This window comes from Agrilus planipennis, unplaced genomic scaffold (assembly GCF_000699045.2).
Source record: "Agrilus planipennis isolate EAB-ADULT unplaced genomic scaffold, Apla_2.0 scaffold272, whole genome shotgun sequence".
NCBI classification, from domain to species: domain Eukaryota; kingdom Metazoa; phylum Arthropoda; class Insecta; order Coleoptera; family Buprestidae; genus Agrilus; species Agrilus planipennis.
The window spans coordinates 53,629-80,327 of record NW_020439208.1 but is presented as its reverse complement, the minus strand read 5'-3'; the positions used below and the strand labels follow the sequence as shown (position 1 = coordinate 80,327).

General features: G+C 33.0%; 1 protein-coding gene across 1 annotated transcript in view; it reads right to left on the bottom strand.

The window, feature by feature from the left end:
- LOC108741701 overlaps positions 1–20,246 on the bottom strand; it is a 45,980-nt gene extending 25,734 nt beyond the window's left edge. The window contains exons 1-3 of the mRNA XM_025978149.1: positions 20,009–20,246; positions 3,547–3,654; positions 590–860 (exon numbers count right to left, since the gene is read on the bottom strand). Of these exons, the coding sequence (XP_025833934.1) occupies positions 590–860; positions 3,547–3,654; positions 20,009–20,191 (562 nt within the window). The 5' untranslated portion in view covers positions 20,192–20,246. The remainder of the gene's footprint in view (positions 1–589; positions 861–3,546; positions 3,655–20,008) is intronic.
- Between the last annotated feature and the right edge of the window lie 6,453 nt (positions 20,247–26,699).

Here is a 26,699-nt window from a genome sequence, read left to right as displayed (position 1 = left end):
CATACGTAATCCTAAAATGTAGCATCGTACTACAGATGGCGTTTACCGCGCCATTTGTGGTATTTTCTAAAACGCGCTGTTAAGACAGCAGGTAAAAGTTGGTCTGTTTTCTGTCGGAGCTGTCTGCGACGCGCTGATGAGATCCGAAAAGATCGAAATCGCGATCCGCGTCTGGCAGTTTCGACAGAATACAGACCACTTCGAATTATTTTATTCATAAGATGTGTTCTTGAATGAAACATTTAGCGTCGCTATGTTGTTAACTATTAGTGTGTATTAGTTAAAAAGATAAATAAAGTTAGAAAGGTTTGATTAGGATAAGTTAGGCTAGGATAGAAGTATAAATATTGCTTGGGGCATTCCAAATATTGTGTTTTATTCCATTTTTATTACCAAAGCAGAAATGATATTATAATACTTCGTTTTGTTTATCTTTGCTCTCACTATAACATGAAATGCGATAGATTAGCGTAGCGTCTTAATTACGTCTTGAACTTTCACCAAGTGTTTGTGGCAGTTTTGATCGTTCCAGTTAGAGACGTTGTAGAGAAGGGTAAAAAGGTTGAGGTTAAAAGAAAAGTTTACTAACCCAATTGGTTAACTTGCGGATTATGTTTCTGGCCCTTCCCTGCTTTACACATTGAGTAGATGTGATGCCAGGGTCGCCACGGAAGGTCTTGAGTTGTTGGAGTGAAAGTAGCGGTTGTGTACTCTATCGGAAATGGGTTTGTGTTTCCGAGATACTCCAGCGTCGTCATTGCAGCAATGAACGATCTTACGAAATCGCTGTGCAGAAGATGTTTACTGGCGCTGATAAGGTCAGGGTACTCGGGTTTGTCGGCAAACATTATCAACTTCGCCTTGATCGAAACAATCAATTACCCATAAGGCAAACTACGTATGTAAAATATGTATATACGTAGCCCGTCCAATAAATTCGCGAGCTGTGATCATATTTAACAAAATTTAAAGAATATCAATTTCACCCCATTTAAAGTAGGTCGAAAGTCATCATGATCATGCAGCTTCTTAGCGGTCCACACGACTGCTATTAAGTCATCTAATGACCGCGCCTGCGCTTATTGGTAAAAGGCATCGATCGTAGCGACACGCCGTGACAATAATTCGAATCAATCCTATCGGGTCAAATACGCCACGTTTCCATACGAAAACATGTGTTACAAGTTAATTTTGAAGCAATGTTTTTATCTTTGAGTGAAATTTTGGAGTTCTTGAACTCATCAATAAAAAGCCGTAATTTCGTTGAAGGAGAGAAAGTTGTGAATGCTGGTCATTTAATATATTGTGGCATATTAAATAATATAAATAATCGATATGAGTTACGCTGAGAGAGTTTATATCATTATTTTCTGCCATTGGAAGGTCAGAACTTGTTAAAATATTTTCTTCATCGTTTAGGTTACCACAATTTCCATTTTGTTGGTTTATATTAGCTTCAGTACGATTTTTTTCTCTATTTAATCTTAATCTTAATCTTAATCATACTTCTATTAATTCGTTTCTGGTCATCTGAAGGCTCTTTTATATTACATGAAGGCAAATTACAGGAAGGTATGGCATCTTTCTTCAAGAATTTGAAACCTTTAAAAATAGAGTCAACATGTCTCATTGTCCACAAAATTCAAAATATTGATTAACGTAATTAATATTTGAATTAATTTTAAATAATTAGTTATAGCTTAAAGTAATTATGCAAAAAAATGAATATTTACCAGGTGGAACATAGTCACTTCTTTTAAAATGTAACTAACAAACTTGCATGTGCTGAATTACTGTTTCCCCAATTTTTAAAACTTCTTGCCATTTTTTATGGCAATCGACTTTACCGAATTACCGAAATAATTTTGTATTTTTACATAGTAACTATTTGGTTTTGGAAAATAGTGGAAACGAACGCCCGGATTGTTAAACGCTTTACTTTTGCAACCATAGACACAACAAAACATTTTACTCGTAGTTTTTTTGGAGAAAATCTTGCTCCATTTGTTTCAGATTGATTTTCCATACTTTAAAATAATTTTATTTATTTTCTTCTATTATAATAAAAATAAAAAGAATTACGTATGTATCTCTTTCTACTCGCTGTGTAACAGCTAACCCGATAGGATTGGTTCGAATTATTGTCACTACGTGTCGCTACGATCTATGCCTTTTACCAATACTCACTGTGACATTTTAAGGTAATTATATTGTTGAACCTCACACCATAAATATGTATATATGTTGGGCGCGAAAAACATTATTTCACATAGTTTTTAACTTTAAAAATTAATATAAATTATAATTAGAAGTAAATGTTAACAAATACTACCAGGTTTTGAGCGAATTGTTGATACGCTGATGTCATTTTCGTTGGACAAAGGTATTCTAAGTGTAGTTGGGTTTTAAAGAGTTTATTTAATCTTTGAGGGCGAAACAAATATTTACATTTATTATACTAAACATAAAAGTACATAATAGCCATACACGCTGAATATACCAAAACTAAGTCAATACTATGATGATACCGATCGATCATCCTCACCACACCGGCCGTCATTCCCGCGTAAACTATAACAGTGATCTACTATAAAATAGGTGGCGCTTAAGTAGTGTGCGCTACATAAGAAATATTTCATTAAAAGAAATCAATGTATTTGTTATAATTTTCAACATCAGTAAACTATGCTTGTTTATGCTTTCCGCGCTGAACATGTATGCACAAAATTAATCTACGTAATCACCGCTACAACATACTAAATTTTCAAGGTCGTCGGAGGCGTGAAGGTTCAACAATATATTTACCCATTTTAATTATGTCCGGGGGATGTTTGGTCTCTACAAGTGATCTGGTTGCTTACAAAAAGTATTGAAATAGTTCCCTAAGTATCATATTTAAAAATGAAGACTCAGACTATAAGTGAAATTACGATTTATTTGCGAACTTTGAAGCGTCTGGCAGAAATTACCGCCGATAGGATGTATCTGGCAATGGTGATAATGATTTTTGATAATATTCTATGAAACATAATGTAAAGATCAGCACTGAGACTTTACGAAAAGAATTGGCCGTTGGCACAAGCTAGCAGATGTGCATACGTTCAAAGTACATACTAATAACACTCTCTATTCCACCCCTTTTGATACTCAGAAAATAAGGAACGTCTGGCGGCTCTTGGACTATTATATTCACAAATAGCGTGCAGTATTTTATTAATTTCCAGAAAGCTTTTCCAAATAAAATTTGATGTTGAATCGTTATCACATCTCCATCGTGGACAAGGTAAAAATGACACCACACATTATACATCATCTTAACTTAACGCTAGAAGCTCAGTTCGCGTATTTATTGGACCGGCGATGTATGTCTATTGATCCCCTTATTTTGATCTCTAACCAGTTGTTAATCAATAATAATGAACGAAGATTATTTTGGATGAATTGAATCTTAGGATAGTAGGCAACCAGAAAAATACAAAAGCTTTTAATCACAACTAATTTAATTTATAATAAATTTCGTCGCCTTGCATACGAGTAGGTACGTACATCAGGGAATACTTGGCCTAGGCGTTTCCAACCGCAAATACTTATTGAATAAGGAACATACACTGGTTGAGGATCAACAAATAGGTCGCTTTGGTCGGCAGTTGGAGCCTAAACATCAAAAAAGTTTTTAAGTAATAAAAATTTAAATACTTAGCCTTTACAACTATTTTATAAGATTTACATTAATACTGTAATAAACGCACCTTGTGGTGGACCTAAACGTCTCCACTTCTTATTCATATTGGACATGCAAATCAGCATTAAATAACTAAACCAACACCCCCCCTCCCCGTATGTGAGGCAGAGTCAAGTCTGGTAGTATAAGTAATAGTATAACCTCTGTTTGAAATATTTCATTGTATAATTAGTTCTTAGGCTTTCGTACGTCCGAATGAAAAACGGAACCCTTATAGGATCACTTGTGTGTCTATCTGTCCGTCTGTCACAGTGAATTTGCTCTGTATATACTAGGCCGATTAAGTTGAAATTAAAAAAAGAAGTTTTGCAAACCGTAACATCAAATGAAAGGGCTTGTTGTAAGGGTCTTAAATATATTTCTTTATTATAACTTTAAAATAAACAATTTCAAAGTTATTTAAGAAAATAAATGAAAATTGGGCATTCCCCTCTTATCTCCGAAACTACTGAACCTAAAATTTTGAAAAAAATACAAAAAATAGTTCTTTACTTTACTAAATTACAGGAAAACTAATAAGAAGTCTAGTCTGAACATAACGTAGTAAATCTATCAGCAAATCAATATTGTGCTTACAAATTTACATTTGCAGTTTGAATGTTTGGGAGAAAATGTTAACAATATTAAGTTGGTTTTCGGGTTAGGGTTTAATAAAAATTTTAAAAATTTCCTAATGATATCCTTTCTTTTCCTTGCATTCTCGCTTAAGTTCGGGGTTGGTTTATATTGCAAGATATGTACGTACAAAAGTTCAGTCAAATACGTTTCCTTCCAAAATAAAATAATTATTTACTCATTCTTTTTCTTCTTAAATTGACTCGCGAATAAAATGTTTTTAACATTCACCCTCCGCTCCGGTATGAATTTCAGCAGAAATAAATTTTTAATTAAATCGTATCGTCGACATTAAGTCGGTTACGTTTCATGAAATGTATTAGAGTGAATACAAAGCTTATTCCGCCTCATTAAACCCCAGCTTTTAATTAAAACAATAAATTGTATTGTATTGCACAACTTGCAAAAAAGTCGCCGCATTGCATGTAGGTAGGTATATACCTATAATACGAACTCCAAGAGAAATTATTTCTTCCTAAATTACAGTGAAGGCGCGGCTTGATAATAAGAAGTCATCCTTTTTTGGCAGACATTTTCTTCTGAACAAGTTAACGAAATTTCACAAGACATTCTCAGATTTTGATAAAATTGTAGTTCTGAATAGACTAATAGTCCAGTAGGTAGAGAATTTTCCTGACATAAATTTGTTACTGGACGGTAGTTGCCCCGTAGGAAAAATTTCCATTCAATTTCCATTAAAACATGCCATTTAATTACCTCTGATAATAATTAATGGTAATAAATGCAGAATTGCCAATGGGATTCCCATTCCCGAACTCAATGGGATTTCCACTGCTGAACGCAACGGAAATTCCATTGCTGAACTCAATGGAAATTCCATTGCGTTGATTGATGGAATCATTCAAAGTGGAAACAATTGATTTTCTATTTATCTATCTATTTATTTATGAATGGTTTTATATAGAATTTATAAATTTTGCATTGGTTCCCATTGAAAATCAATGGAAATTTTTCCTATGTAAATATTAATGGAATTATATTGTAAATGGAAACAATTATTTTTCCATTTATGCCAAATGGTTTTGAATGGAATTTACAAATTTTCCATTGATTCCCATTGAAGTTTAATGGAAATTTGTTCTACGGGGAATTATTGTAAATGGAAACAATTATTTTTCCATTTATCCCAAATGGTTTTGAATGGAATTTACAAATTTTTCATTGATTCCCATTGAACTTGAATGGAAATTTTTCTTACGGAGCTCCTTGTTGTACAGTGATGCCGAATTCTCTTCCGCAGGTAGTTTTGGTTAAAATATAGATAGTCGAATTCCCTCCCGTGTACTAGCCGAGTTCCCTCCCGTTCATATCAACTCAACGATTACTTACCGATTTTATTTATTTATCGAAAATATATTTATAGTGCACTTCAGTACTTCAGTAAATTAAAGATAAAATAATTTCAGCAAGAAAACACATATCAGTTATGAAATGATTATTTATTTAATTTTAAAATGGTTTCCCACTACCTTAACAAATTCAATGTTTGGAAATTCGTCCGCGTCTAGCTTTTTGATGCAATCATCTAGAAAAACATTATTAGTTTCAATTTGTCTTGACCTGATTTTTGCGATCTCGCCCGTTTGTTAACGCACACTTTTTTGAAGTTTAAAAAATACAGGGATGCTTAACTTTTCCCCGCCTACAAGAAGAAACAACTCCCGTCCGGTAACAAATTTATGTCGGGAAAATTCTCCACCGACTGGACTATAAACATTGTTCACCCGCGGGTTTCTCAGCGGTATATTGTATGAAGAACCCTAGAAGAACTTTGACCAAGTTCTTGTATATCATACAAATGAACTTTTTACTAATGAATGTTCATTGCAGTCTAGTGACAAATTATTTACCTGGTGTTATATAAATGCAAACTCAATATAATAATGAAAAAGCATTTTTGGGTCAAAAATCATAATGCTAGTTTCAGAAGAGTGATAGACCACTCCGGAATTGTTTTTTGGTTTTTTCGTGTTGTGATGTTATTAACTTAAGAACTAAATAAAAACGAAAGGAAACACTAGATGCTTTTTTGAGCATTATAACCACTATAAAATGTAAAGTTTATACTCACACCAAGCAGTAAGGTTTTGACAAATTCAGGAAAGGACTTCCTCTAATTTAAGAAAGTTTTTCCAAGTATTAAGCGAATTCCCAAATGTCTACAAACTGTATACTTGCGAATAAAATATTCAAATCGTTTTAGAGGCGGAAGATTCCCAACTTTACTCCCTGGAGACTAGTTAGACCCATTTATTCCGGAAGAAGTTTTTAAGTTAAAAAAAAACAACGGCACCATCACAACAATAAAATGCAAATAACAACTCCATAATAGTTTGTCAGTTATAACTATAACATTTCATAAACTAGTTCTACAATTTTCAATTATACTATTTTGATAAAATTTATTGTAAGTAACACATCAATAATATTGCTCATAGTTTATAACAAATGGTGAATGCNTTTTTTCTTAGGGGAATTATTGTAAATGGAAACAATTATTTTTCCATTTATGCCAAATGGTTTTGAATGGAATTTACAAATTTTCCATTGATTCCCATTGAAGTTTAATGGAAATTTGTTCTACGGGGAATTATTGTAAATGGAAACAATTATTTTTCCATTTATCCCAAATGGTTTTGAATGGAATTTACAAATTTTTCATTGATTCCCATTGAACTTGAATGGAAATTTTTCTTACGGAGCTCCTTGTTGTACAGTGATGCCGAATTCTCTTCCGCAGGTAGTTTTGGTTAAAATATAGATAGTCGAATTCCCTCCCGTGTACTAGCCGAGTTCCCTCCCGTTCATATCAACTCAACGATTACTTACCGATTTTATTTATTTATCGAAAATATATTTATAGTGCACTTCAGTACTTCAGTAAATTAAAGATAAAATAATTTCAGCAAGAAAACACATATCAGTTATGAAATGATTATTTATTTAATTTTAAAATGGTTTCCCACTACCTTAACAAATTCAATGTTTGGAAATTCGTCCGCGTCTAGCTTTTTGATGCAATCATCTAGAAAAACATTATTAGTTTCAATTTGTCTTGACCTGATTTTTGCGATCTCGCCCGTTTGTTAACGCACACTTTTTTGAAGTTTAAAAAATACAGGGATGCTTAACTTTTCCCCGCCTACAAGAAGAAACAACTCCCGTCCGGTAACAAATTTATGTCGGGAAAATTCTCCACCGACTGGACTATAAACATTGTTCACCCGCGGGTTTCTCAGCGGTATATTGTATGAAGAACCCTAGAAGAACTTTGACCAAGTTCTTGTATATCATACAAATGAACTTTTTACTAATGAATGTTCATTGCAGTCTAGTGACAAATTATTTACCTGGTGTTATATAAATGCAAACTCAATATAATAATGAAAAAGCATTTTTGGGTCAAAAATCATAATGCTAGTTTCAGAAGAGTGATAGACCACTCCGGAATTGTTTTTTGGTTTTTTCGTGTTGTGATGTTATTAACTTAAGAACTAAATAAAAACGAAAGGAAACACTAGATGCTTTTTTGAGCATTATAACCACTATAAAATGTAAAGTTTATACTCACACCAAGCAGTAAGGTTTTGACAAATTCAGGAAAGGACTTCCTCTAATTTAAGAAAGTTTTTCCAAGTATTAAGCGAATTCCCAAATGTCTACAAACTGTATACTTGCGAATAAAATATTCAAATCGTTTTAGAGGCGGAAGATTCCCAACTTTACTCCCTGGAGACTAGTTAGACCCATTTATTCCGGAAGAAGTTTTTAAGTTAAAAAAAAACAACGGCACCATCACAACAATAAAATGCAAATAACAACTCCATAATAGTTTGTCAGTTATAACTATAACATTTCATAAACTAGTTCTACAATTTTCAATTATACTATTTTGATAAAATTTATTGTAAGTAACACATCAATAATATTGCTCATAGTTTATAACAAATGGTGAATGCGCCGGACATTTTGTAGATATTTCTTTTTTGTTCTTGAGATATGCTCAACAAATTATATACATAGCGATGCATGCATTACTGGGGTAGTTTAAAGGTTGTTCTAGAATCAATTCGTTTACCAAAATAAACACGAAATATTAATAATCAGATAAAAATTAAAACAGTTGCATACGATTTTTGACGGTTTTAAAAAGTGATGATGCTTTTTTAATTTGTATCTGGTTTTTAATATACTTTTTGCGTGTATTATAACGAAGACTTGGTACACATCAATAAAGACAGAACTACTTTAGGAATAGATATACAAGGGCAAAAGATTAGTACGCTTAGATTTGCAGATGATATAGCAGTAGTAGCATCTAGCTCTAAATAAAATGGATGCAGTACATCTAACAAGAGTTCTAGGTGGCCTTAAATTAAATGGAAGTGGTAGTGACAATATTGTATGAAAATAAACAAAAGTAAAACAACAAAAGGTGTAGAGATAAAAAAAAAAGAAGCGGCCGATTTTCGGTACCTAGGAAGTCAAATAACTCAGGATGAAAGGGATAGTAGAGATATAAAAAAAACGATAGCGCAGGATCGAGTCGCCTTGAATAAAAAGAAGTCACTTCTATGCTCGCGAACGGTTAATTTAGAAATTCGAAAAAGGTTGTTAAAGGTGTACCTATGTCTGAAGCGCTGCGCTGTAAGGGTGCGAAACCCGGTCGGTGGGTGCTGCGGAAAAGAAAAGGTTAGAAAGGTTCGAAATGTGGTGTTAAGGGCGAATGACGAAGATACCGTGGATAGAGAAGATTAGAATTGGGGAGGTATAAAAAAAAATAGGAGAGCAAAGAAAATCAATAAGAAGCAGGCGGGATAGATTGGTAGGTCACCTTCTGTTAGTTAGAGATATATTAAAAGCAGAAACAGGAGTTAACAGGAGTAGAGGTAATCCTAAATATTAGTAATGGAGTCAGACAAGGATGCACACTGTCACCGCTACTTTTTAATCTACACATGGAACACGCGATCAACATCATTAAAGACAATACAACTTTAGGGATACATATACAGGGGCAACAGATTAGTATGCTTAGATTTGTAGATGATATAGCAGGATTAGGATCTGATAAGGAGTAGTTAGAGATAGCTTTAAATAAAATGGAAGCGGGATTTACAAAACAGTATTGTAAGAAAATAAATAAAAGTAAAACAAAAATACTGGTAGGCAAGGGATGAAAAAGTAGGGAAAGAGCGAATATAAAGGTAGGTGATGAAAAATTAGAAGAAGTGGCCGATTTTAGGTATCTAGGAAGTCAGATAAGTCAGGACGAAAGGAGTAGTATGGATATAAAGCAAACGATAGCACAGGATTGAGTTGCCTTCACTTCTATGCTCGCAAACGATTAATTTAGAAATTCGAAAAAGATTTTGTTAAAGGTATATGATTTAGTTTTTAATATTTGTTTTGTTTCATTTCTCTAATGTTTAACGACTTCACTAAATCACATTTTACAGTATGTCTCGACGTAAGTATTTTATGTACAAAACTAATTTCTTTAGCAGTTTATATTCCGAACGTCCTTAATATCATATTTTCTTCTTTATGCAATAAGCCGATTTCAATTTAATAAAAATACTTTTTCAAATAATAATGTTCAATGCATAAATAATACATGATTGAAAGCAGACGCGAACGCCTAATTGCCCGAGTTTCAAAACACTCTATTGAAAACCATGTATGTAATTCTAAACTTTATAAATGCGGTTTAAATACAATTCAAAGTTTGTAATTGTATGACGGAGTTTCTGAGTATATTTGGAAGTCTACCAATGGTAAAACGCAGTCGAGGAAGTATAAACCACTTATACAACAACACAGCCCCTGAAAATGCTCCTAAAAGCCCTTCAAAAACGAATTTCTATAGTTGTAAGAGTAATTATTCTTTCACATTCTTTATGCCTGCATGATTTATGTCCTTTACCGTACTTCCAACGCAGCCCTTTGTAATGGAAAATGCAAAATATCCTTGTCATTTATTGTCCGGAAAACGCTACTTACACTTGCAATTAGTGTGAATTAATATTTCATATTTAAGAAGAAATTTTTTATTTGTTGTTGGCGGGTGCATCAACAATTCTATGCCGATGATACTGATTTATTTGTATATGCTACCCACCGATAATAAATAGTTAAGGGATTCATTCGCGACAGGGGAGCATATTATGGAAATATTTGGAGCGGCTATTATAAAAATCAAAGTCATTTAGACTGTAAAAACTATAATGTACCATTTGAAAAATTATTCTTCGGATCATCTCATAACGAAATGTTGTAATAATTCATCATCATCATAAGATCGTCAGTCCTAAGATTGGTTGGACACGCATCACTACTCCTTCTTATCCTGAGCTAATCTTCGCATTTCCCTAAAACTGGAATAACCTACATCCTTAACTATTTGCGAATAGTAATCTAATCTAGGTCTACCGTTACCCCTCCTAACTCCCGCTTCTGCCTCTAATATATCTCTGACTACACGTTCATGTATGAGAAGCTGTCCTACCAACCTATCTCGCCTACTTCTAATTGACTTCCATAGAGTCCTGTTCTCCTATTCTTTATAATACCTCTTCATTTCTAACCTTCTCGATAATAATCAATGACAAAATATCTCATCGATTTGTAATACTCGATAAGTCACTTGTATCATGTTTTGGACAACAAAATTAATTTATGTACTAAATTAAGATACATGTTATCATAGTAAACCACACCGTCATTATGTCTTTTGGTTTAAGCCTCTCAAAAGTATAATATCTTGAAAAATGTTTATAACAAAAACGAAACGTTGGCGAGGTGAATACCTATCAAAATATTCTTTATATTTTAAGTGGCTTTCATCTTTAGAATTTACCATATATCCTGAAAAAGGAAAGAAGTTAAAATATAGAGCAGTTATTTCTGAGGTAATAATATACAAATTCTTGACCACGTTTTTTAATTGCAGTAAAAAATATTAGGTACTTAAACTTAATAAGTTCTAGAATTCTCTACCTAAAATCTAATGAATTCTGCCTTTACGTCAAGGGATGTCAAGTAGTACAACTGAAGTAAAAATACGAATTTCATGGATCTTTAATTCAGTGGGGGCAGTCGTGATCCCTGCGACATAGGTACAGGGTGATTAGAAATTGCTCGTCTACTTCGGTTTTCTTTTTATATATGTTACCGGAAATGTACCTATGAAATCCGTTATTGTATACAATTCCTAGGAAATGTATTACAGGTAATACTAAAAAGGTAATAATACGGCAGGCTGTTTGGAGATGTACCTACATCCAGTGACGTCGTTGTTTGGTTAGGGAGATTTATGACAGACTGGAGTTTTTTTAATGATTGCACTAGAATCGCGTAAATACAAGTAACATTGATCCTCAGTTTACTAACGTGTTTCATTCATTTTATTCACAGAAATCATTCGTTTTATACATTTCCTAGTACAAAATCGGAATTTCCTACAATTTCTAGGAAATCTATATATTTCCCAGGATATGGTGTGTATTGAAAAGTCTCTGAAACAATATTTCCTAAATAGCCTCGGAATTGTAATATTTCCTAGAAATTGTATGCAATTCCTAGATTTCATACGTTTCCGGTAACATTTACAAAAATCCGAATTTTGAGACTTAAAAAAAACTTTAAAAGGAAATATTCAAACTTTTGACCTGAATTTTTCCATTATCTAATAGTTTACTTATTAGACAATCATCATAAAGCTAAAAAGCACAAAATTTACTGTTAGATTTCATTTTGTGTGTTAAAATCTACAATAACAAAAAAAAGTTTAAAAAATTCTTTATAGATTTTCTCTAAAATGGCGCATTTGCGACATCCAAGTAATAGAAGTTAAATTATTTCAAGTTAGTAATAGTTTCTACCCTCGGGAGAAATACGAACAATTTCCAGTCACACTACATATGCTCTATAAACCCCTGTCCATCTATTTGTTATTAAAGATTTCAATATGATTAAGTATACAGTACATTCGACTTTCCAAAACAAAACACATTAGTGTACTACGGAAAGCCATACGGTTTACCTTTTCTTTTGCTTTTCTTTCAAAAGGAAACGGTCTGCACAATGCTGGCAATGTACCAACAACTGACGCGTAGTCCTGCCAAGTCATAAGCATTTGTATCGGTTTGAGTTTCCCCAGTTTTATTTGTCGCTCAATTACTTACTTCCTTCTGTTTTCCTCGAATATGGAAACAGCACAGTGAATAAAGCAAGCAAGTTTGTTATTTTCTCGATTTTGAGGCGCAGTCTTCAGAGTAAGATAACAAAAATACTAAATTGTCAAGGGTATTTTATTTTTCTAATATTTACGAAACCGATTTCTTAAATTATACGTCATTCAGTAGACACCTACGTTGTCAATTCGCGCACAGGACCAACTTCCGATTGTAAATTATTGTGATTTTCTTCTTTTATTTACTGCTGAACTCACCGCGTGCAATTGTTTATTACATCTAGATTACACCCTCCAAACCTCGGCACTTATTTCTATTACATTTTATACTATATATAGTGTAATTGTATAAAATTAATTACTTGTATTAAATAAACAAAACAGAACCCTAAAAAAGGAAACATGTTTCTTAGGACTAATAACATAAGAAAATAAATCTAGACAAATGTTTTGGGAAGTGTTTTTATGATATCAACAATTACAAGCAACCCGATACTGCGTCAATGAGAAAGCTGAAATCTTTCCTTTAGATTAATTTTTATCTCTAGTGGCTATGCGAGCAATCGTGGAGAACAAATTGCTGAAGAGCCAAACGCAATTACGTTATTTTTGTGAACGCTTGCAAACACAAAATAACGATAAGCACAGATGAATCTCGGTTTAATTACACAGGAAATCGCCTCTTCGGAAAATGACCATCACAAAAAGAATAAGCACAAATCCTCCAGTTTTTGATAAAATAAAAGGGCTGCTGTATCCGTGTTGACCATTTCTGATACGTATATACGGGATGTAACAAAAATAAGTGCCGAATTTACAGGATAAGACATGAAATTTAAGTAAATGTTTGTGTCCGAAAGTTCATTGTGTCAAGATAAATGTAGTTGAAAGTACAGGTAAATTTAATTCCGATCCTGTTAAATAAATACGACCCGCAACGCTGCACTCAATATACTAGTAATTATCAACATCAGTTTTGTTTTTTTGCTCATGTATTGTTTATTTTTTAGACTAAATTAAGTGTCATTCAGGGTGTTTGTGTTAAAACCAACTCCTAGTAGCGGTTTATTCTTTCAACGTTTAAAACTTGTATGACAGAATCGATATGCGGTTCAATAAACGAATTTAGCAATACAACATCAGTCATTAGTGCATCATCAATCACTGTAGATTTTTTTATGTACAATAATGTAGAAACATTAATAGCTAACTAGTAAAAGTGGCATATCGTACCAACTAAATATAGGAACTTAATTTATTGGAATTTGATTATTACTTATGCAAAAATTTAGGTCACTGCGAACTAGATACTAGATACCCTGTAGAGTTGTGTAACAAATAATAAAAGCTTTTTATGAATCCATCAAGATTTTTCAAAAAAATAAATACACACAAAGAAAAATCGAAAACATCGGAAAATCTTTTCTGCAAGATTCGCAGCTACAAACGAGAAAACATAAGCAGATATAAACTCTTAAAGAAAACTATAACATCGAACGCTGATGTGGACATAAGTATCAGTCTCATGGTTTGTTTATTTCTGTTGGGTCAAGGGTTAAAATTTAGTTAGGAACATACTAACAGCAAAGTCAAGCAAATTATTATTATAAAAAGTAAATTGGTACCTACTTATTACAAAAAGGCATTTAATACTACATATACTGGATACATATCGTAGGCAGGAACGAATCGTGAATTTGTGGGGACCTAAGAGGCTAATACTACTTAAGGGCCTACCTACTTACTCAACTAATAGCAATTTAGTCAAAAAACTGTTGTCTTTAACAATGTGGGCATAGAGTATAGGAAGAAAATAGGATAGGAAAAATATTTTAACACAGTTCTAACATTAACCAAGTCACTGTCACATTAACGACGAGAACAAAATTGCGAAGGACAATAAGAGGCGGGAATTCCCTAGCAATAGACGCAGACACGAGAAAATACACTGACCGAAAACCAGCAACGGGAAATTCCCCATTCTGTTCGATAGACGATAGACGCTACATATTGATTGATCGTAGGGTTGCCAAACTTATGATCAGATTTTTTTTTATTTTAAATACTTTTTTGTTCACAATATCGTCGATTGTTTTCAAGAGAAGCTAGGGTCCTTCTGCGTCCACAGGATTCTGGACTGCACCCCATGTAGCCGTTAAATAGAATCGCCCCTGATCGCAGGCGTTTTTTTATTTCACAAATTCTGCTGTATAGTTTTCTTCGTCTTAGTATTTAATATTTACTATATCTCAGATACTAGCTATTTCTCGCGACTTCGTCCGCCCGCAAACTCCCATTTTACACCTTTAGGGGTGGTATTTATTTTTGACTTATTCAGTTTTTGAAATGATACTTAAGGAAATAATTGAGTAGTTGTTTTAATTATTCTACTGAGTGAGTATTATTGCAATTCGTTAAAAATATGAACATCATGGTATTTGATAACCACTTACACTCCCGCAAATCCGAAATTTTAAATTTTTTATAAAATATACGTCCTATTGAAAATCCAGGAGAAGATTAAAATAAACATAACGAAGAATCCTGATGAAATATTTTTATCGTTTTCAGGACTTCAAAATCTACAAAAAATAAAATTACAGATAGGATTCTTTTCAGATCTGTGTAAACCAGTGAAAATCGAGAGTTTTTAAAATGAAAAGCATGAAGTCCCATTACTTTCTCCTTTCATGAACAGCGATTGGCAATCATGCGGACAGCGATGCTTTTACCGGGCCCCAAATTTTTCCGCAGACATCCGTCGCTATTAATATGCACGATAGCGGTCTCGTCTTTCAAAAACCTCTCGACGGGATAAAGAATGATTTTCGCAAATGCACCCACTCAATCGGTGGTCCGGTTTTTTTTTTCTGAAAGGCTGTCAGGAATAATAAAAATGAAACCGTAAAATAGGCCTGAAATCCCTGTAGCACACTCTAAAGTTTGAAGAACATCCTTATTATATGTATAATCGTACCGCGTACCGTCTTTAAAATATTGCGGAATCCTGAGAGTTCCGTACTTATGAGCTACCGTAAAGCTAACAAATTGAGTGTAGTTTAGAGCCTCTTTTAAGCCGCTTCAAATTTATTTAAAATTAATCCCATCCTAATATTAAAAGTCTTTATGCGTGTAAATATTTGTATAGAGTCCTCTGTTCTCCTATTCTTTCTAATACCTCTTCATTTCTAACCTTCTCTATCCACGGTAACCTCATCATTCGCCTATTGGGATCCGTCAATACACCATCTAGTGGCAAAATTTATAACTCGAATGAGGGAAAAATTTACATAGGAACTGTGCACGCAAATTGTAAAATTGTTTATTAAAACAATAAAATACGTTAAAAAAGTAAAAAATTTTTTGATGATGGAGTCGACGAAGTTTTCTTCTAAAGTTAAATCAAATAAAAAAAGTTAATATGTTCAGTGAAAAGCTGCAATAGCACTTCAGACATAGATCTTCACTCTTCACCTGCATTAACTACTTTCCAATAAAAACTAGCCGTTTTATATATGTAAAAAATATATTCGGAAAATTAGAGAAAAAAGTAAACTAATAGAAGCTTGGATGAAAGCAGTAGGTATCAAAGAAGTGAATTCCGGAATAAAAATTTGTTCACGTCATTTTAATGCACATGATTATATTTCAGCAAGTATTTACCATCAGCCATAACCTTAATATTTAAAACTAGAATCATACTAAAATTATAAAGTGAGAAATTATTTATTCCTGTGTAATTGATTTAACACAATTCTAATGATACGATATAAGTATTTTGAGGTTAAGAACCTACCTGCTGCAATACAACAAAGTTGCAATAATGTGTTTGCAACGTTCTCTTAAATCGGCTTTGCACGTGCAAGTCATTGATATGATATTGCTTAAATCACCCAGAATCACCTCACCAATTATATAACGTGAATCACTTTTTAAATCCGAAGTTTGTAAAAAGTAGGCAGTAAACTTGACGGAATTTGAAGGCTAGCTTCCGGATTTGTTATTTCCGAATTTTATAATGTGATTGGCATTAAAAACACGCTCACCTTCAACGAAATTTCCTTTCCGAGGCTTTGTGTCAGCCCAATCACATATTGTGTCAATACTTATCATTTTATCGTAATTTAAAAACTTGGAAATTGCACGGTACACTATAGGAACTACGATAAATTTTCCCTAATCGGCGCCATGTTTTTAGGCTCCTCCCATTTGACGGATCCCAATAACACCACATTTCGAACGCTTCTAACCTTTTCTCTTCCGCAGCGCCCACCGTCATGCTTCGCACCGGTACAGCGCGAGGCTCCAAACATACACCTTTAACAATCCTTTCCGAATTTCTAAATCAACCGTTCGCGAGCATAGAAGGGATTTTCTTTTATAGAAGGCGACTCGACCCTGTGCTGTTCTCTGCTTTATATTGGGTGTGTTCCGAAATATAACCCAACATACTCGCCAGTGCTGATGACGTCATAAATCGACGCCATATTGTACTGGTGTGCCACCATATTGTACTGGTGAGACAAATGTAATGTAGTAGTATATCAAACGGGTGTGTGTGCATCAGACTATGAGGAATCTTTTATTGCAAGAAACTTAAATAACTTTTGGAGCAAAATTGTTGTAAACGAGCACAAACACTATTATCAATATGTCGTCAATTTGACGTCAACGCACTGACCAGTATATTTCGGAACAAATCAACAGTATGGCGTCGATTTATTACGTCATCAGCACTGGTCAGTATGCTGGGTTATATTTCGGAACACACCCATTGTCTGACTTCCTTAATACCTAAAATCAGTCCCTTCTTCTAATTTTTCGTCTCCTATCTTTACATTCGCTCTTTTTACTACTACTACTTTTTCTTCCCTTGCATACCAGTATTTTTGTTTTACTTTTATTTATATCATGTTGCTTAAAGTATTTTTATATTTTTTTTAAGCTCGCTTTTGAATTAAAGATGTACAACACGTTTTGATATAGAAATTGATGGCATTTACGTGCTTTGCGGGTAATTCCCTCGGATATCTTTCGCCAATTTTGAAACATTTAAAAAAATTCAATCGCCTCTGTAAGAAATACGAAAGTTAAATCCAAGATACTTTAACTCTCTGGCATGACTCGAGTTTCTGTTTCTTTTTTTTTCCTTGAGGTTAAATTACAAAATGAGAAAAAGATCGCTTTACATGAACAAATGATAGCAATTTGTAGTCGTTACAAAAAACAGCGTCGAGATCGAAGGCGGCTCGGGTAGGTTTTTTTTAAAGCATAATGCATTGTCGAATGTTTAACCTTACACATTAATCACGGTTAAAGGGTAATCTTTTTGCAATTTTATTTTATTTCGGAGGCGTATGTCTAACAGGAAACAAGTCGATTCATGCGGGATTTGTTAGTTGTGTTATACTGACAAATTTGTATTTTCCTTTCCAGTCACGCCGAAAATTACGATTAATGGGCAGGTATACCTATCGAAATCCAATCCTCTAACTAAAAATATTTTTCTTTTATCCGCGAATTCCAATAAATCTGGATTAAACATGAAATATTTTCCAAGTTGTCATAACTCACTATTATATTATCATGTACTATAACAATTTATGTTTCCACTGTTACATTTATTTATTTAGAATCTTTAAGTATAACATATTTTATTGTTAGTTGTTCGTCCTTGTTGTAATAATTCTTAATATTCTCGTAAATTGTGCTTTGAAAACTTTGAACAAGAAGAATTAGCTCTATAACTTCTCCAATTTTCCAAAATAAAAGGGAAAAGACAGAAAGATGCCAAAGGAATTTGAGATATTCATATTATTTAGAGGAAGTATTTTTAATGACCCTTTTACCTGCATTACCTATTGAGGCTCTAGATGAAAGAAATTTACATTTAACCATTGGCATTATCTTTTAAATCTACTGATAATTGTTAATTCTCTTTATACAAATTCTAGTTAGTCTCATTTACGAGACGGGGAAAATCTCAGAGGATTATAAACGGAACGTGATGGAAGTAACCATAGCTAAAAAGAAAGGCGCGGATGGGTGCGAGACATTTAGAACAATTAGCTTAATTTCCCATACGTCAAATATCAAACTGTCAACTAGAATTCTACAGAGGAGGATGGAAAAAAGGGCGTAAGAACTATTAGGGCAAGATCAATTTGGGCTTAGAAGAAATTTGGGCTTAGAAGAAATAGAGGAAGGCGAGAGATCATTCTAGCCGTAGGGGTAATAATAGAGAAAACGATAGAAAAAGGAAAGAGTGCGTGGATAGGATTTGTAGATTTAGAAAAAGCTTTTGACAATGTTAAATGGGACAAGATGTTAAATATACTTAAAAATGTAGAGATGAGTTACAAAAATAGAAGAGTGATACTTCACTACATAGTATAAAACAAAGTCGCTTCCCGCTGTCTGTCCTTATGTATGCTTAAATCTTTAAAAATACACAACGGATTTTGATGCGGTTTTTTTTAATAGATAGAGTGATTCAAGAGGAAGGTTTATATGTATAATACATGCATAATATGATAGAGAACGCTGATAATTTTAGGGGTTTCTAATGTGATGTCGTAAATAAACACATTGTTTGCGCATACGTTGCAAATGCTGGCTGAACCCTATGAGATCAAAATAATGTACTACAGTGTTATACATCTTAAGAAGGTCTACAAAAAAGTCCGCGATGGTATATGTCCTACTCTTAGGGATAATCCACAATAACCATTTCTTATCCTTTACTTTTTATGAAAAATAATGGCTTATTTACGAAGCGATTTTAAGCAATACAGCATTAATTCTTATCCAATTAGGTACCTTAGATACATTGTACATTTACTATAGTTCAATATGGCTCTTACAGTATGTAATTTAAATGAATATTTTCGAAGATATTACAGATTCAAAATGCAGGGACATAGCGGTTGCGGCGGTACCGTCCGGGAGACCGGTTTGTATTGTCTAATGACAAAAAAGCTGTGAATGTTGTATATAAATACATTCTGTAGTATATGTAGTATGTTCAGGGGGTGTCTTTTGAAGATTACCCCTCCTCGAGATTAATCTAACCAATAAAAAATTTATTTAGTATCAGCATTGCACCCGTGCGAAGCTGGGGCGGGTGGGTTGCTAGTAGTTTTATAAAGAGCAACAGTCAGTTATTGAGTTGGGACTTTTTAATTATACATCGAAGACGCGATCAACATCAATAACGACAGTACAACTGTAGGGATAGATATACAGGGGCAAAAAATTAGTATGCTTAGATTTAAGGATGTGGGTTGTTCTAGTTTTAGGGAAATGCGAAGATTAGCTCAGAACAAGAACGAGTGGAGGCACGTGTCTAACCAGTCTTAGGACTGACGACCTTGTTACATAAATATAGTGATAGTTCAATAACTACGTATAAAACTAAAGATTAATATACATCTTACTTTGCCTTTGGGTTTGTCCCATTTCTCAGCATTAAGACTCTGATCTGTCCATTCTGGAAAGGGCAAGTATGACTGGTCAGACCCAGTGTCCGGTGGAATTAATGGAACAAATGTATCAGCGAGGGATGATGCGCCTGTTCCACTACTTCCTTTACTTTTTCCTTTCCCTTTGGCTTTCGACATTTGTATGAATGTCTTACATTCGTCAAATTCACACTATTAATTATACAAATGACACGGTACATAATGATATGACATGTTTCATTTGTTTCCGAAAAATTCACAAATATGTTATAAATGAATCCAAAATGTCATAAGTATTAATAATTCATCTTGGAACACTATATTTCTTTTATTAAATTTATTGTCTTTTATTTTCCAGGGTCCAATACATATAAGCACCTATGCTGAGAGTTTCAATAAGTTGTAGGTAAGTCAATGATTTCCACAATTTTTAGCTAAATGGCTTAATTTTTACATATCATAACCTAAACTAGGTTGGATAGAGAAGATTACGTTATGATAGGTAAAAGTTCCTCGGGAATTTTTTCCTATATCCCCTCATAGGTGAAGCTCAAACTAACAATCAATAATTATTAAACTCGCAGGGTTACATATCTACCTATAAACTACATGTATAGCTAGGCCATTTTAAACCATTTCTATGATAGTAAGGTTTGAAAGCAGTGTTACGAAAGCTTTACTTTTTGAAAAACCTTTCCTCATTATCAACTTTGCATTGCGCCCAAAATATTTAAAAACGAAAATATGTATGAACGCACTTTATATGAACTTCTAATAACTAAAAATTGATTGGATTAACTTGCATCTGTAACATTAAGAAATTTAAGCCAAGGCCTAAATTACAAAGTTGCATAATCTTAATTGAATTTAAGTTAAGGGTGAAAATTGTAGGTACTATAGCGGCTTTATGTATTCAAATTTCTTTATAGATGACTGTACATCTTAGATGAATTTGTGGATCATCTCATGTTCAGCAATATATAAATTACACTTCGTTCTACGTAAATATATAAATAGATACATCTTTCAAATGGTTATAAATAATCAAATGAACTCATTTTTATCCTTTGTACTATCGTTTCCAATGTTGAATTAAAACTATTTCAAATAAAAACGACGAAAAGGGGTGAAATGTTATTTATTTAAACTGTAATCTTCAACTGTCGTTTCGCCTTATTAGTCGAAGGTTTTATCAAGGTATATTACTGAGTTATTGTATTACATTAGACGGAGACATGGAGAACCTTTTTTGTACAACCACCCGAATACTCAACAACAACAATACATAAAAACATACACAAACTCAAATTACAAATTAACACCCAATTTAAAATAATAAATAAATGTTAAAATAATAAATATTAATAAACAATTAAAATACACAACGAAAATAAAAAGCTGTGATTTTGTGTTTTTATTATTGTAGTTAAATTTTCGGGTGTTTGTACAAAGAAGGTTCTGCATCTCTCCGTCTGATGTAATACAATAACTCAGTAGGCAATATGCCTTGATCAAACCTTCGACCAAAAAGGCGAAATGTCAGTTAAAGATTACAGATTTGATCGCTTTTCATTGAAATAGTTCGAACTCATTTTTATTTTTCATTTTCTTTACAAAAATATATAGTAATCAAGGTTATATGAGTTTGAATTAACCTATTGAAGTAATCTTTACTCTTTGAACTCCATTACCTACATCGCCTGTGGTCAATAAACCCGATAAAATTTTAATGGTAAACATTTAAAATAATTACGTTTGCAGCCCACGAGTTGTTTGCACGTAATTACCATTTTATGTCAACATTACTAAATTGGCGTTCCATTAATTTCTTCCGCGTCTCTTCCTACTCGTTTTTCTCTGTTTCCCAGTTATGATGTCATTCCAAAAAATTGATTTTTTTATTAATTTTTTGTAAAGTAAGATATTTTTTCTCTCGAAATAATTTATTAAAATGCATCATAATCGGATGTGCAGATATAACTAAAATGAGAAGTAAAAAGAGTGTGCGACGACTGTCGCACGGCTCATATGCTCGTGAAATTCTGTGGACCAGAATTAAATTAAAGACTATTACCCAAAATTCCAAATAATACGTTACAAGATTTCAATTTCTAGCTAAAGATGGCAGTTTGGGTATTTTTGAACATTCTGTGTGGAATTTTTAAGAAAGGAAAAGAATTTAATGCATCAATTGAATTAATTTTTACTACCACAAGTAACCTCAAAATAATGAGGAAATCGGGAATCGAACTCGGGACCCTGGTTTACGCACCGTGGTTCTATCACTAAGCTATACTTCATTTACTTTTTCTAGCGATGTTCCCCTTTCAATGTCTTGGATGCGCTCATTATACTCTTGACTCTTGTTCATTAAACATACTTTTTCATACAGTACCTGCCAAAAGTTTTGTTCAATTATGAATAGTAGTGCGGTCGAAAACAAGCTTTAGAGCCTTTAATATGTCTTCAAATATAAATAAACATCTCGTTGATATTTTCAGTAGTAAATGGTACCAATAACAGCACATTTGAGCAATGCAATTGTAGTGGATAAAATGGTCAATTTTTCCGTGCAGTACTGTACGGATTATACGCTCCTCACCGGTTAAGAGTTTGGCCGAGAGTTGTCTCCCTTCTTTTCTGGCCTATTAGTGCTGTTCTTTTCTACTTTGCGCCGGTCAAACCGAAGGTCACATTGCTACAGAAGGTAAACGAAGTATACTATAGGTGACAGGAGCAACAACAATGATACGGGCCTAACTACGTAGGTCACAGATTCGTCGAACTAATGTATAATCATTATTAACAATAAGACATTTAGAATTCTAACTAACATTCTAAATATCTCATTGTTAGTAATAAGCTTTCTCTACGAATAAGACTAACATCACGGTAACTCATTGTTTTGTTTTTGTTTAATTTTCTCGAAGTACCTACTCATTCGTGTAACAAACTTTTAAACCTCCACTAGATTAATAATTAATCTAACAGATCCGACTAATTATTATTTAAACCAAATGAAGGGTGTCATTGCTTATTCCTTACATACTTCCGAGAGAAAATTTAGGCCTTTTCAGTGTGTCTGCCCAAAACTAGTTTCCAACTCGTAAATTTAAAGCAAAATGAGAAATGAGAACGGACAGTGTGGCCAATGGCAACATGCGAAATCTAATTTGAACAGTCAAGCATAGGTACCTTGGAGGGTTAATGCCGACGTAATCTAGTTGCCCAATTAGACCGCCTGAAATAAATCCCTTATCCGAAATGAAGCGCGTGATACAAATTACACTCAAGACAATTGCGTTATTAAATTTTTACGGACCCTTAATTGTGCCAAACCTATATATATATATAACTACTATCACTTTATTTGTCGTTATGTGCGATTATTGGAAGACGTCTAATTTAAAAAAGAGATTAACTGTAAAACTTCGGTGGTTCGTTGAAACGGGTAGAATAAAGTCGATAACCTTCTAAAAATAAAATTCAATTTTTATTTGTTCATGACCTTTCTTTATGTTTGAATTTTGTTCACTGTATAAATAATATTTTGGCACCAAAACAAACAGATTATTTGATAGTGTTTCTAATAATTATTATTAAACCCTTCGGATTCACTAAAATTCTAATAAAAATAAGGTCCATTCTCTCCATTGTAATTAAAAACAAGTTTTCGTACTGACAGAGACGTTAATAATAACTAGTAATTACTTTATTACAGGACATAGTAGAATTGCCATTGTTTAAATTTCACTTGTTTGTTGTATAATGAACGAATTTTATATATTTTTTTGCCAACACCAGAAGAACTCAGTCAACAATTTATTTTAACAATTTCGTGTTAGCCAATGAATAAAAACCTTTATTTACTCCAACAATAATTTAACTATAATTAATACATAATTTAGTAATATAATAATAATATTAGCTTACCTTATTGTATAATTGGGGAAGTAAATGACAGGAGAACTAACACAGGGTGAGTGAAGACGGAAAGCCGCCTCACCACCCTTCTCCATGATCTTCGATTCGACTCACAACCCGTCTCGATCATTATTAATTTCGCTATTTAAACGGTCGCTAATTGACCTACTAACACAATAGGTAAGTGTGTTTTATCTTGCAATTTTGAATAAATAATTTAGAAGAACCAACTTTGTACCAGTGTCTTAAATAAGAATTTTTCGATAATTTTCAAAGTAAACAATTAATTGCCTAAATCATTAAAGAAAACGTCCTTTGCACCATAATTCATTTTCGTTTCATGTGTATGAAATTTAAAGAGGAAAAGTTCTGAATGTTCCTTATTGATCACTAAAAATTTCCAGTAAAAAAGGAAACGTATTCAAAAAATTTGAACATTATTTGAACTGGATGGCAAGTGTCTATTACTAAAATATCAAACTTATGATATCCTCCAGGAATAATATATATTTCAAGATTGGATGCTGTCTACATAAAGCAATTTATTTTAATTATTTATATTATATATTTCTCATAAATATTTCCCATCTTGTTAAGTAGGTACGTCTTCTCAATTTTAAAAATAACTAAAAATAGCTTCTGGAAGGGACGATCACATTAAACAAGCAAAAATGGATGGAATAAAAAATAAAAAGTCAGCATAGGCTGTGCGTTGAATCTTACTGTGACATTTTATGAACAAAAAAACTAAATGTGTCATGTCTGGACGGTCCCGTACCATAAAACGAAATGTAATGTTACAATCAAATATTAAAACGGTCTCGTCCTTATGTATAATGATATATATAAGTAACATTTCGTTCTGCTATCTGTTATATTCCAATATTCATATCTGCGTTCCTCTTCAGTAAATTTTTTGTCGCTCCCTTCCGTAGATTCTGCTTCTAAGGCAATTTTCTTTTCAGAGAAAAATTCAACGACGAAACGTTTTACATACTTTTATAATGGAGAAAATTTTTCTAAAACCCTTTAAAGAACACTTTTTTTAGTTTGCTAAATTTTATACTCATGAACTTTTTTGTATTAAATTAACTCACAAAGTCGGAAAACTTACTTTCTTATTGAGCTTCATCAACTAGGATGGTCGATTTAATTACTAAAACTTTAAACCTGTAGCTAATCTTATACTTATTAAAGCAAGAAAATCGCTTATTGAATTAAAAAAAAATTAAGTATTACCCGATTAACTATTTACTGCGTTAGGGATATAAAATAGATACATATATAAATTTATAAAGGAAATTTTTAAAGGATAGATAATATGCCACAAAATCCAAAACTTTCAAAAAAAAGTATTTGTACTTTAACCAATCTATTTTTTGTCGTTATTTTTTGTAATAAAGATCATTTAAACCACTAATTCCAATTGAACTATTGTTTGACCAATATTATATTTGGGTTTTATATTTGGATAGCGCAAGGTCGGGTCGCCTTCAATAAAAAGAAGTCACTTCTATACTCGCGAACGGTTAATTGAGAAACTAAAAAGATTGTTAAAGGTGTATGTTTAAAGCGCGGCGTTGCACGGGTGCCAACCATGGACAGTGGGCGCGTCGGAAAAGAAAAGGTTAGAAGCGTTCGAAATATGGTGTTACATACGAGTGATAAGGATATCGTGGATAGAGAAGGTTAGAAATGAAGAAGAATTAGAAAGAATAGGAGAATAGAATGGAAGTCGGTAAGAAATAAGCGAGATAGGTTGGTAGGACACTTTCTTAGGCATGAAGGTCTAGTCAGAGACATAGTAGAGGCAGAGACGGGAGTTAGGAGGGGTAGAGGTAGACCTAGATTAGCTTAGGTACTGTTCGCAAATAATTAAGGATATGGGTTGTTGAAAGAGTGGAGGTGTGTGTCCAACCAGTCTTAGGACTGACGACTTTATGATGATGATTATATTTGGAGAAATTGGAATACGTATGAAATAAAAGGAAATTCTTTTCACTTTTGAAATGTCAAACATATTAATATAAGAACCCCACAATTAAATAAAAAAAATTTAACGTCAAATATTTTAAAAACGTTTTTAATTGAACTTTACAAAAATACGACGCATATAGCGTAATACCAAATCAGTTGGTATCACTTATCTTCACAGTATGCAGCTAAAGTCTCCAATTTCTAGAGGCTCAAGCCTCCTAAAACTAACCCCTCGCTTTTAAATCCATCGAAACTGCGAAATGCTGTAAATCCTGTGTTAATATAAAATTAAGCATGTAACAATCTGTTCTTGGATTTATTTTCAATTATGGGGGATTATGGTGACACAAGCGCAAACGGAATTATTGGCTTCTAGTGTATAGAGCAGGCAGATTCAATTTAGAAATATTGAGATAGATTTGAGATAGATAGAAGATAGATGATGTTTGAAAAATATTCCAAGAACTTTTGGGAACTACTTTTATAAGTATACGGTTTTATCATTTTTAGGGTTCCTCCACCAAACACAAAAACAGAACCCTTACAAATACAGTTCGACTTTTCGACATCCAACGAACTCAATCATATAAATTGACCTTTTAGCGAACAAAATATTGCAAAAGATACTTAGAAGAAGTAAAAAATAACGACTTTAACTCATAAATCCACACGAAGTAGTAATTTTTCGTTTAGTCTTGCGCAATTGATCTTAGTATTGCATTCTCGATCTTGGTTTTAATCTTAGTCTTGTAGGTTCGATTTGTTT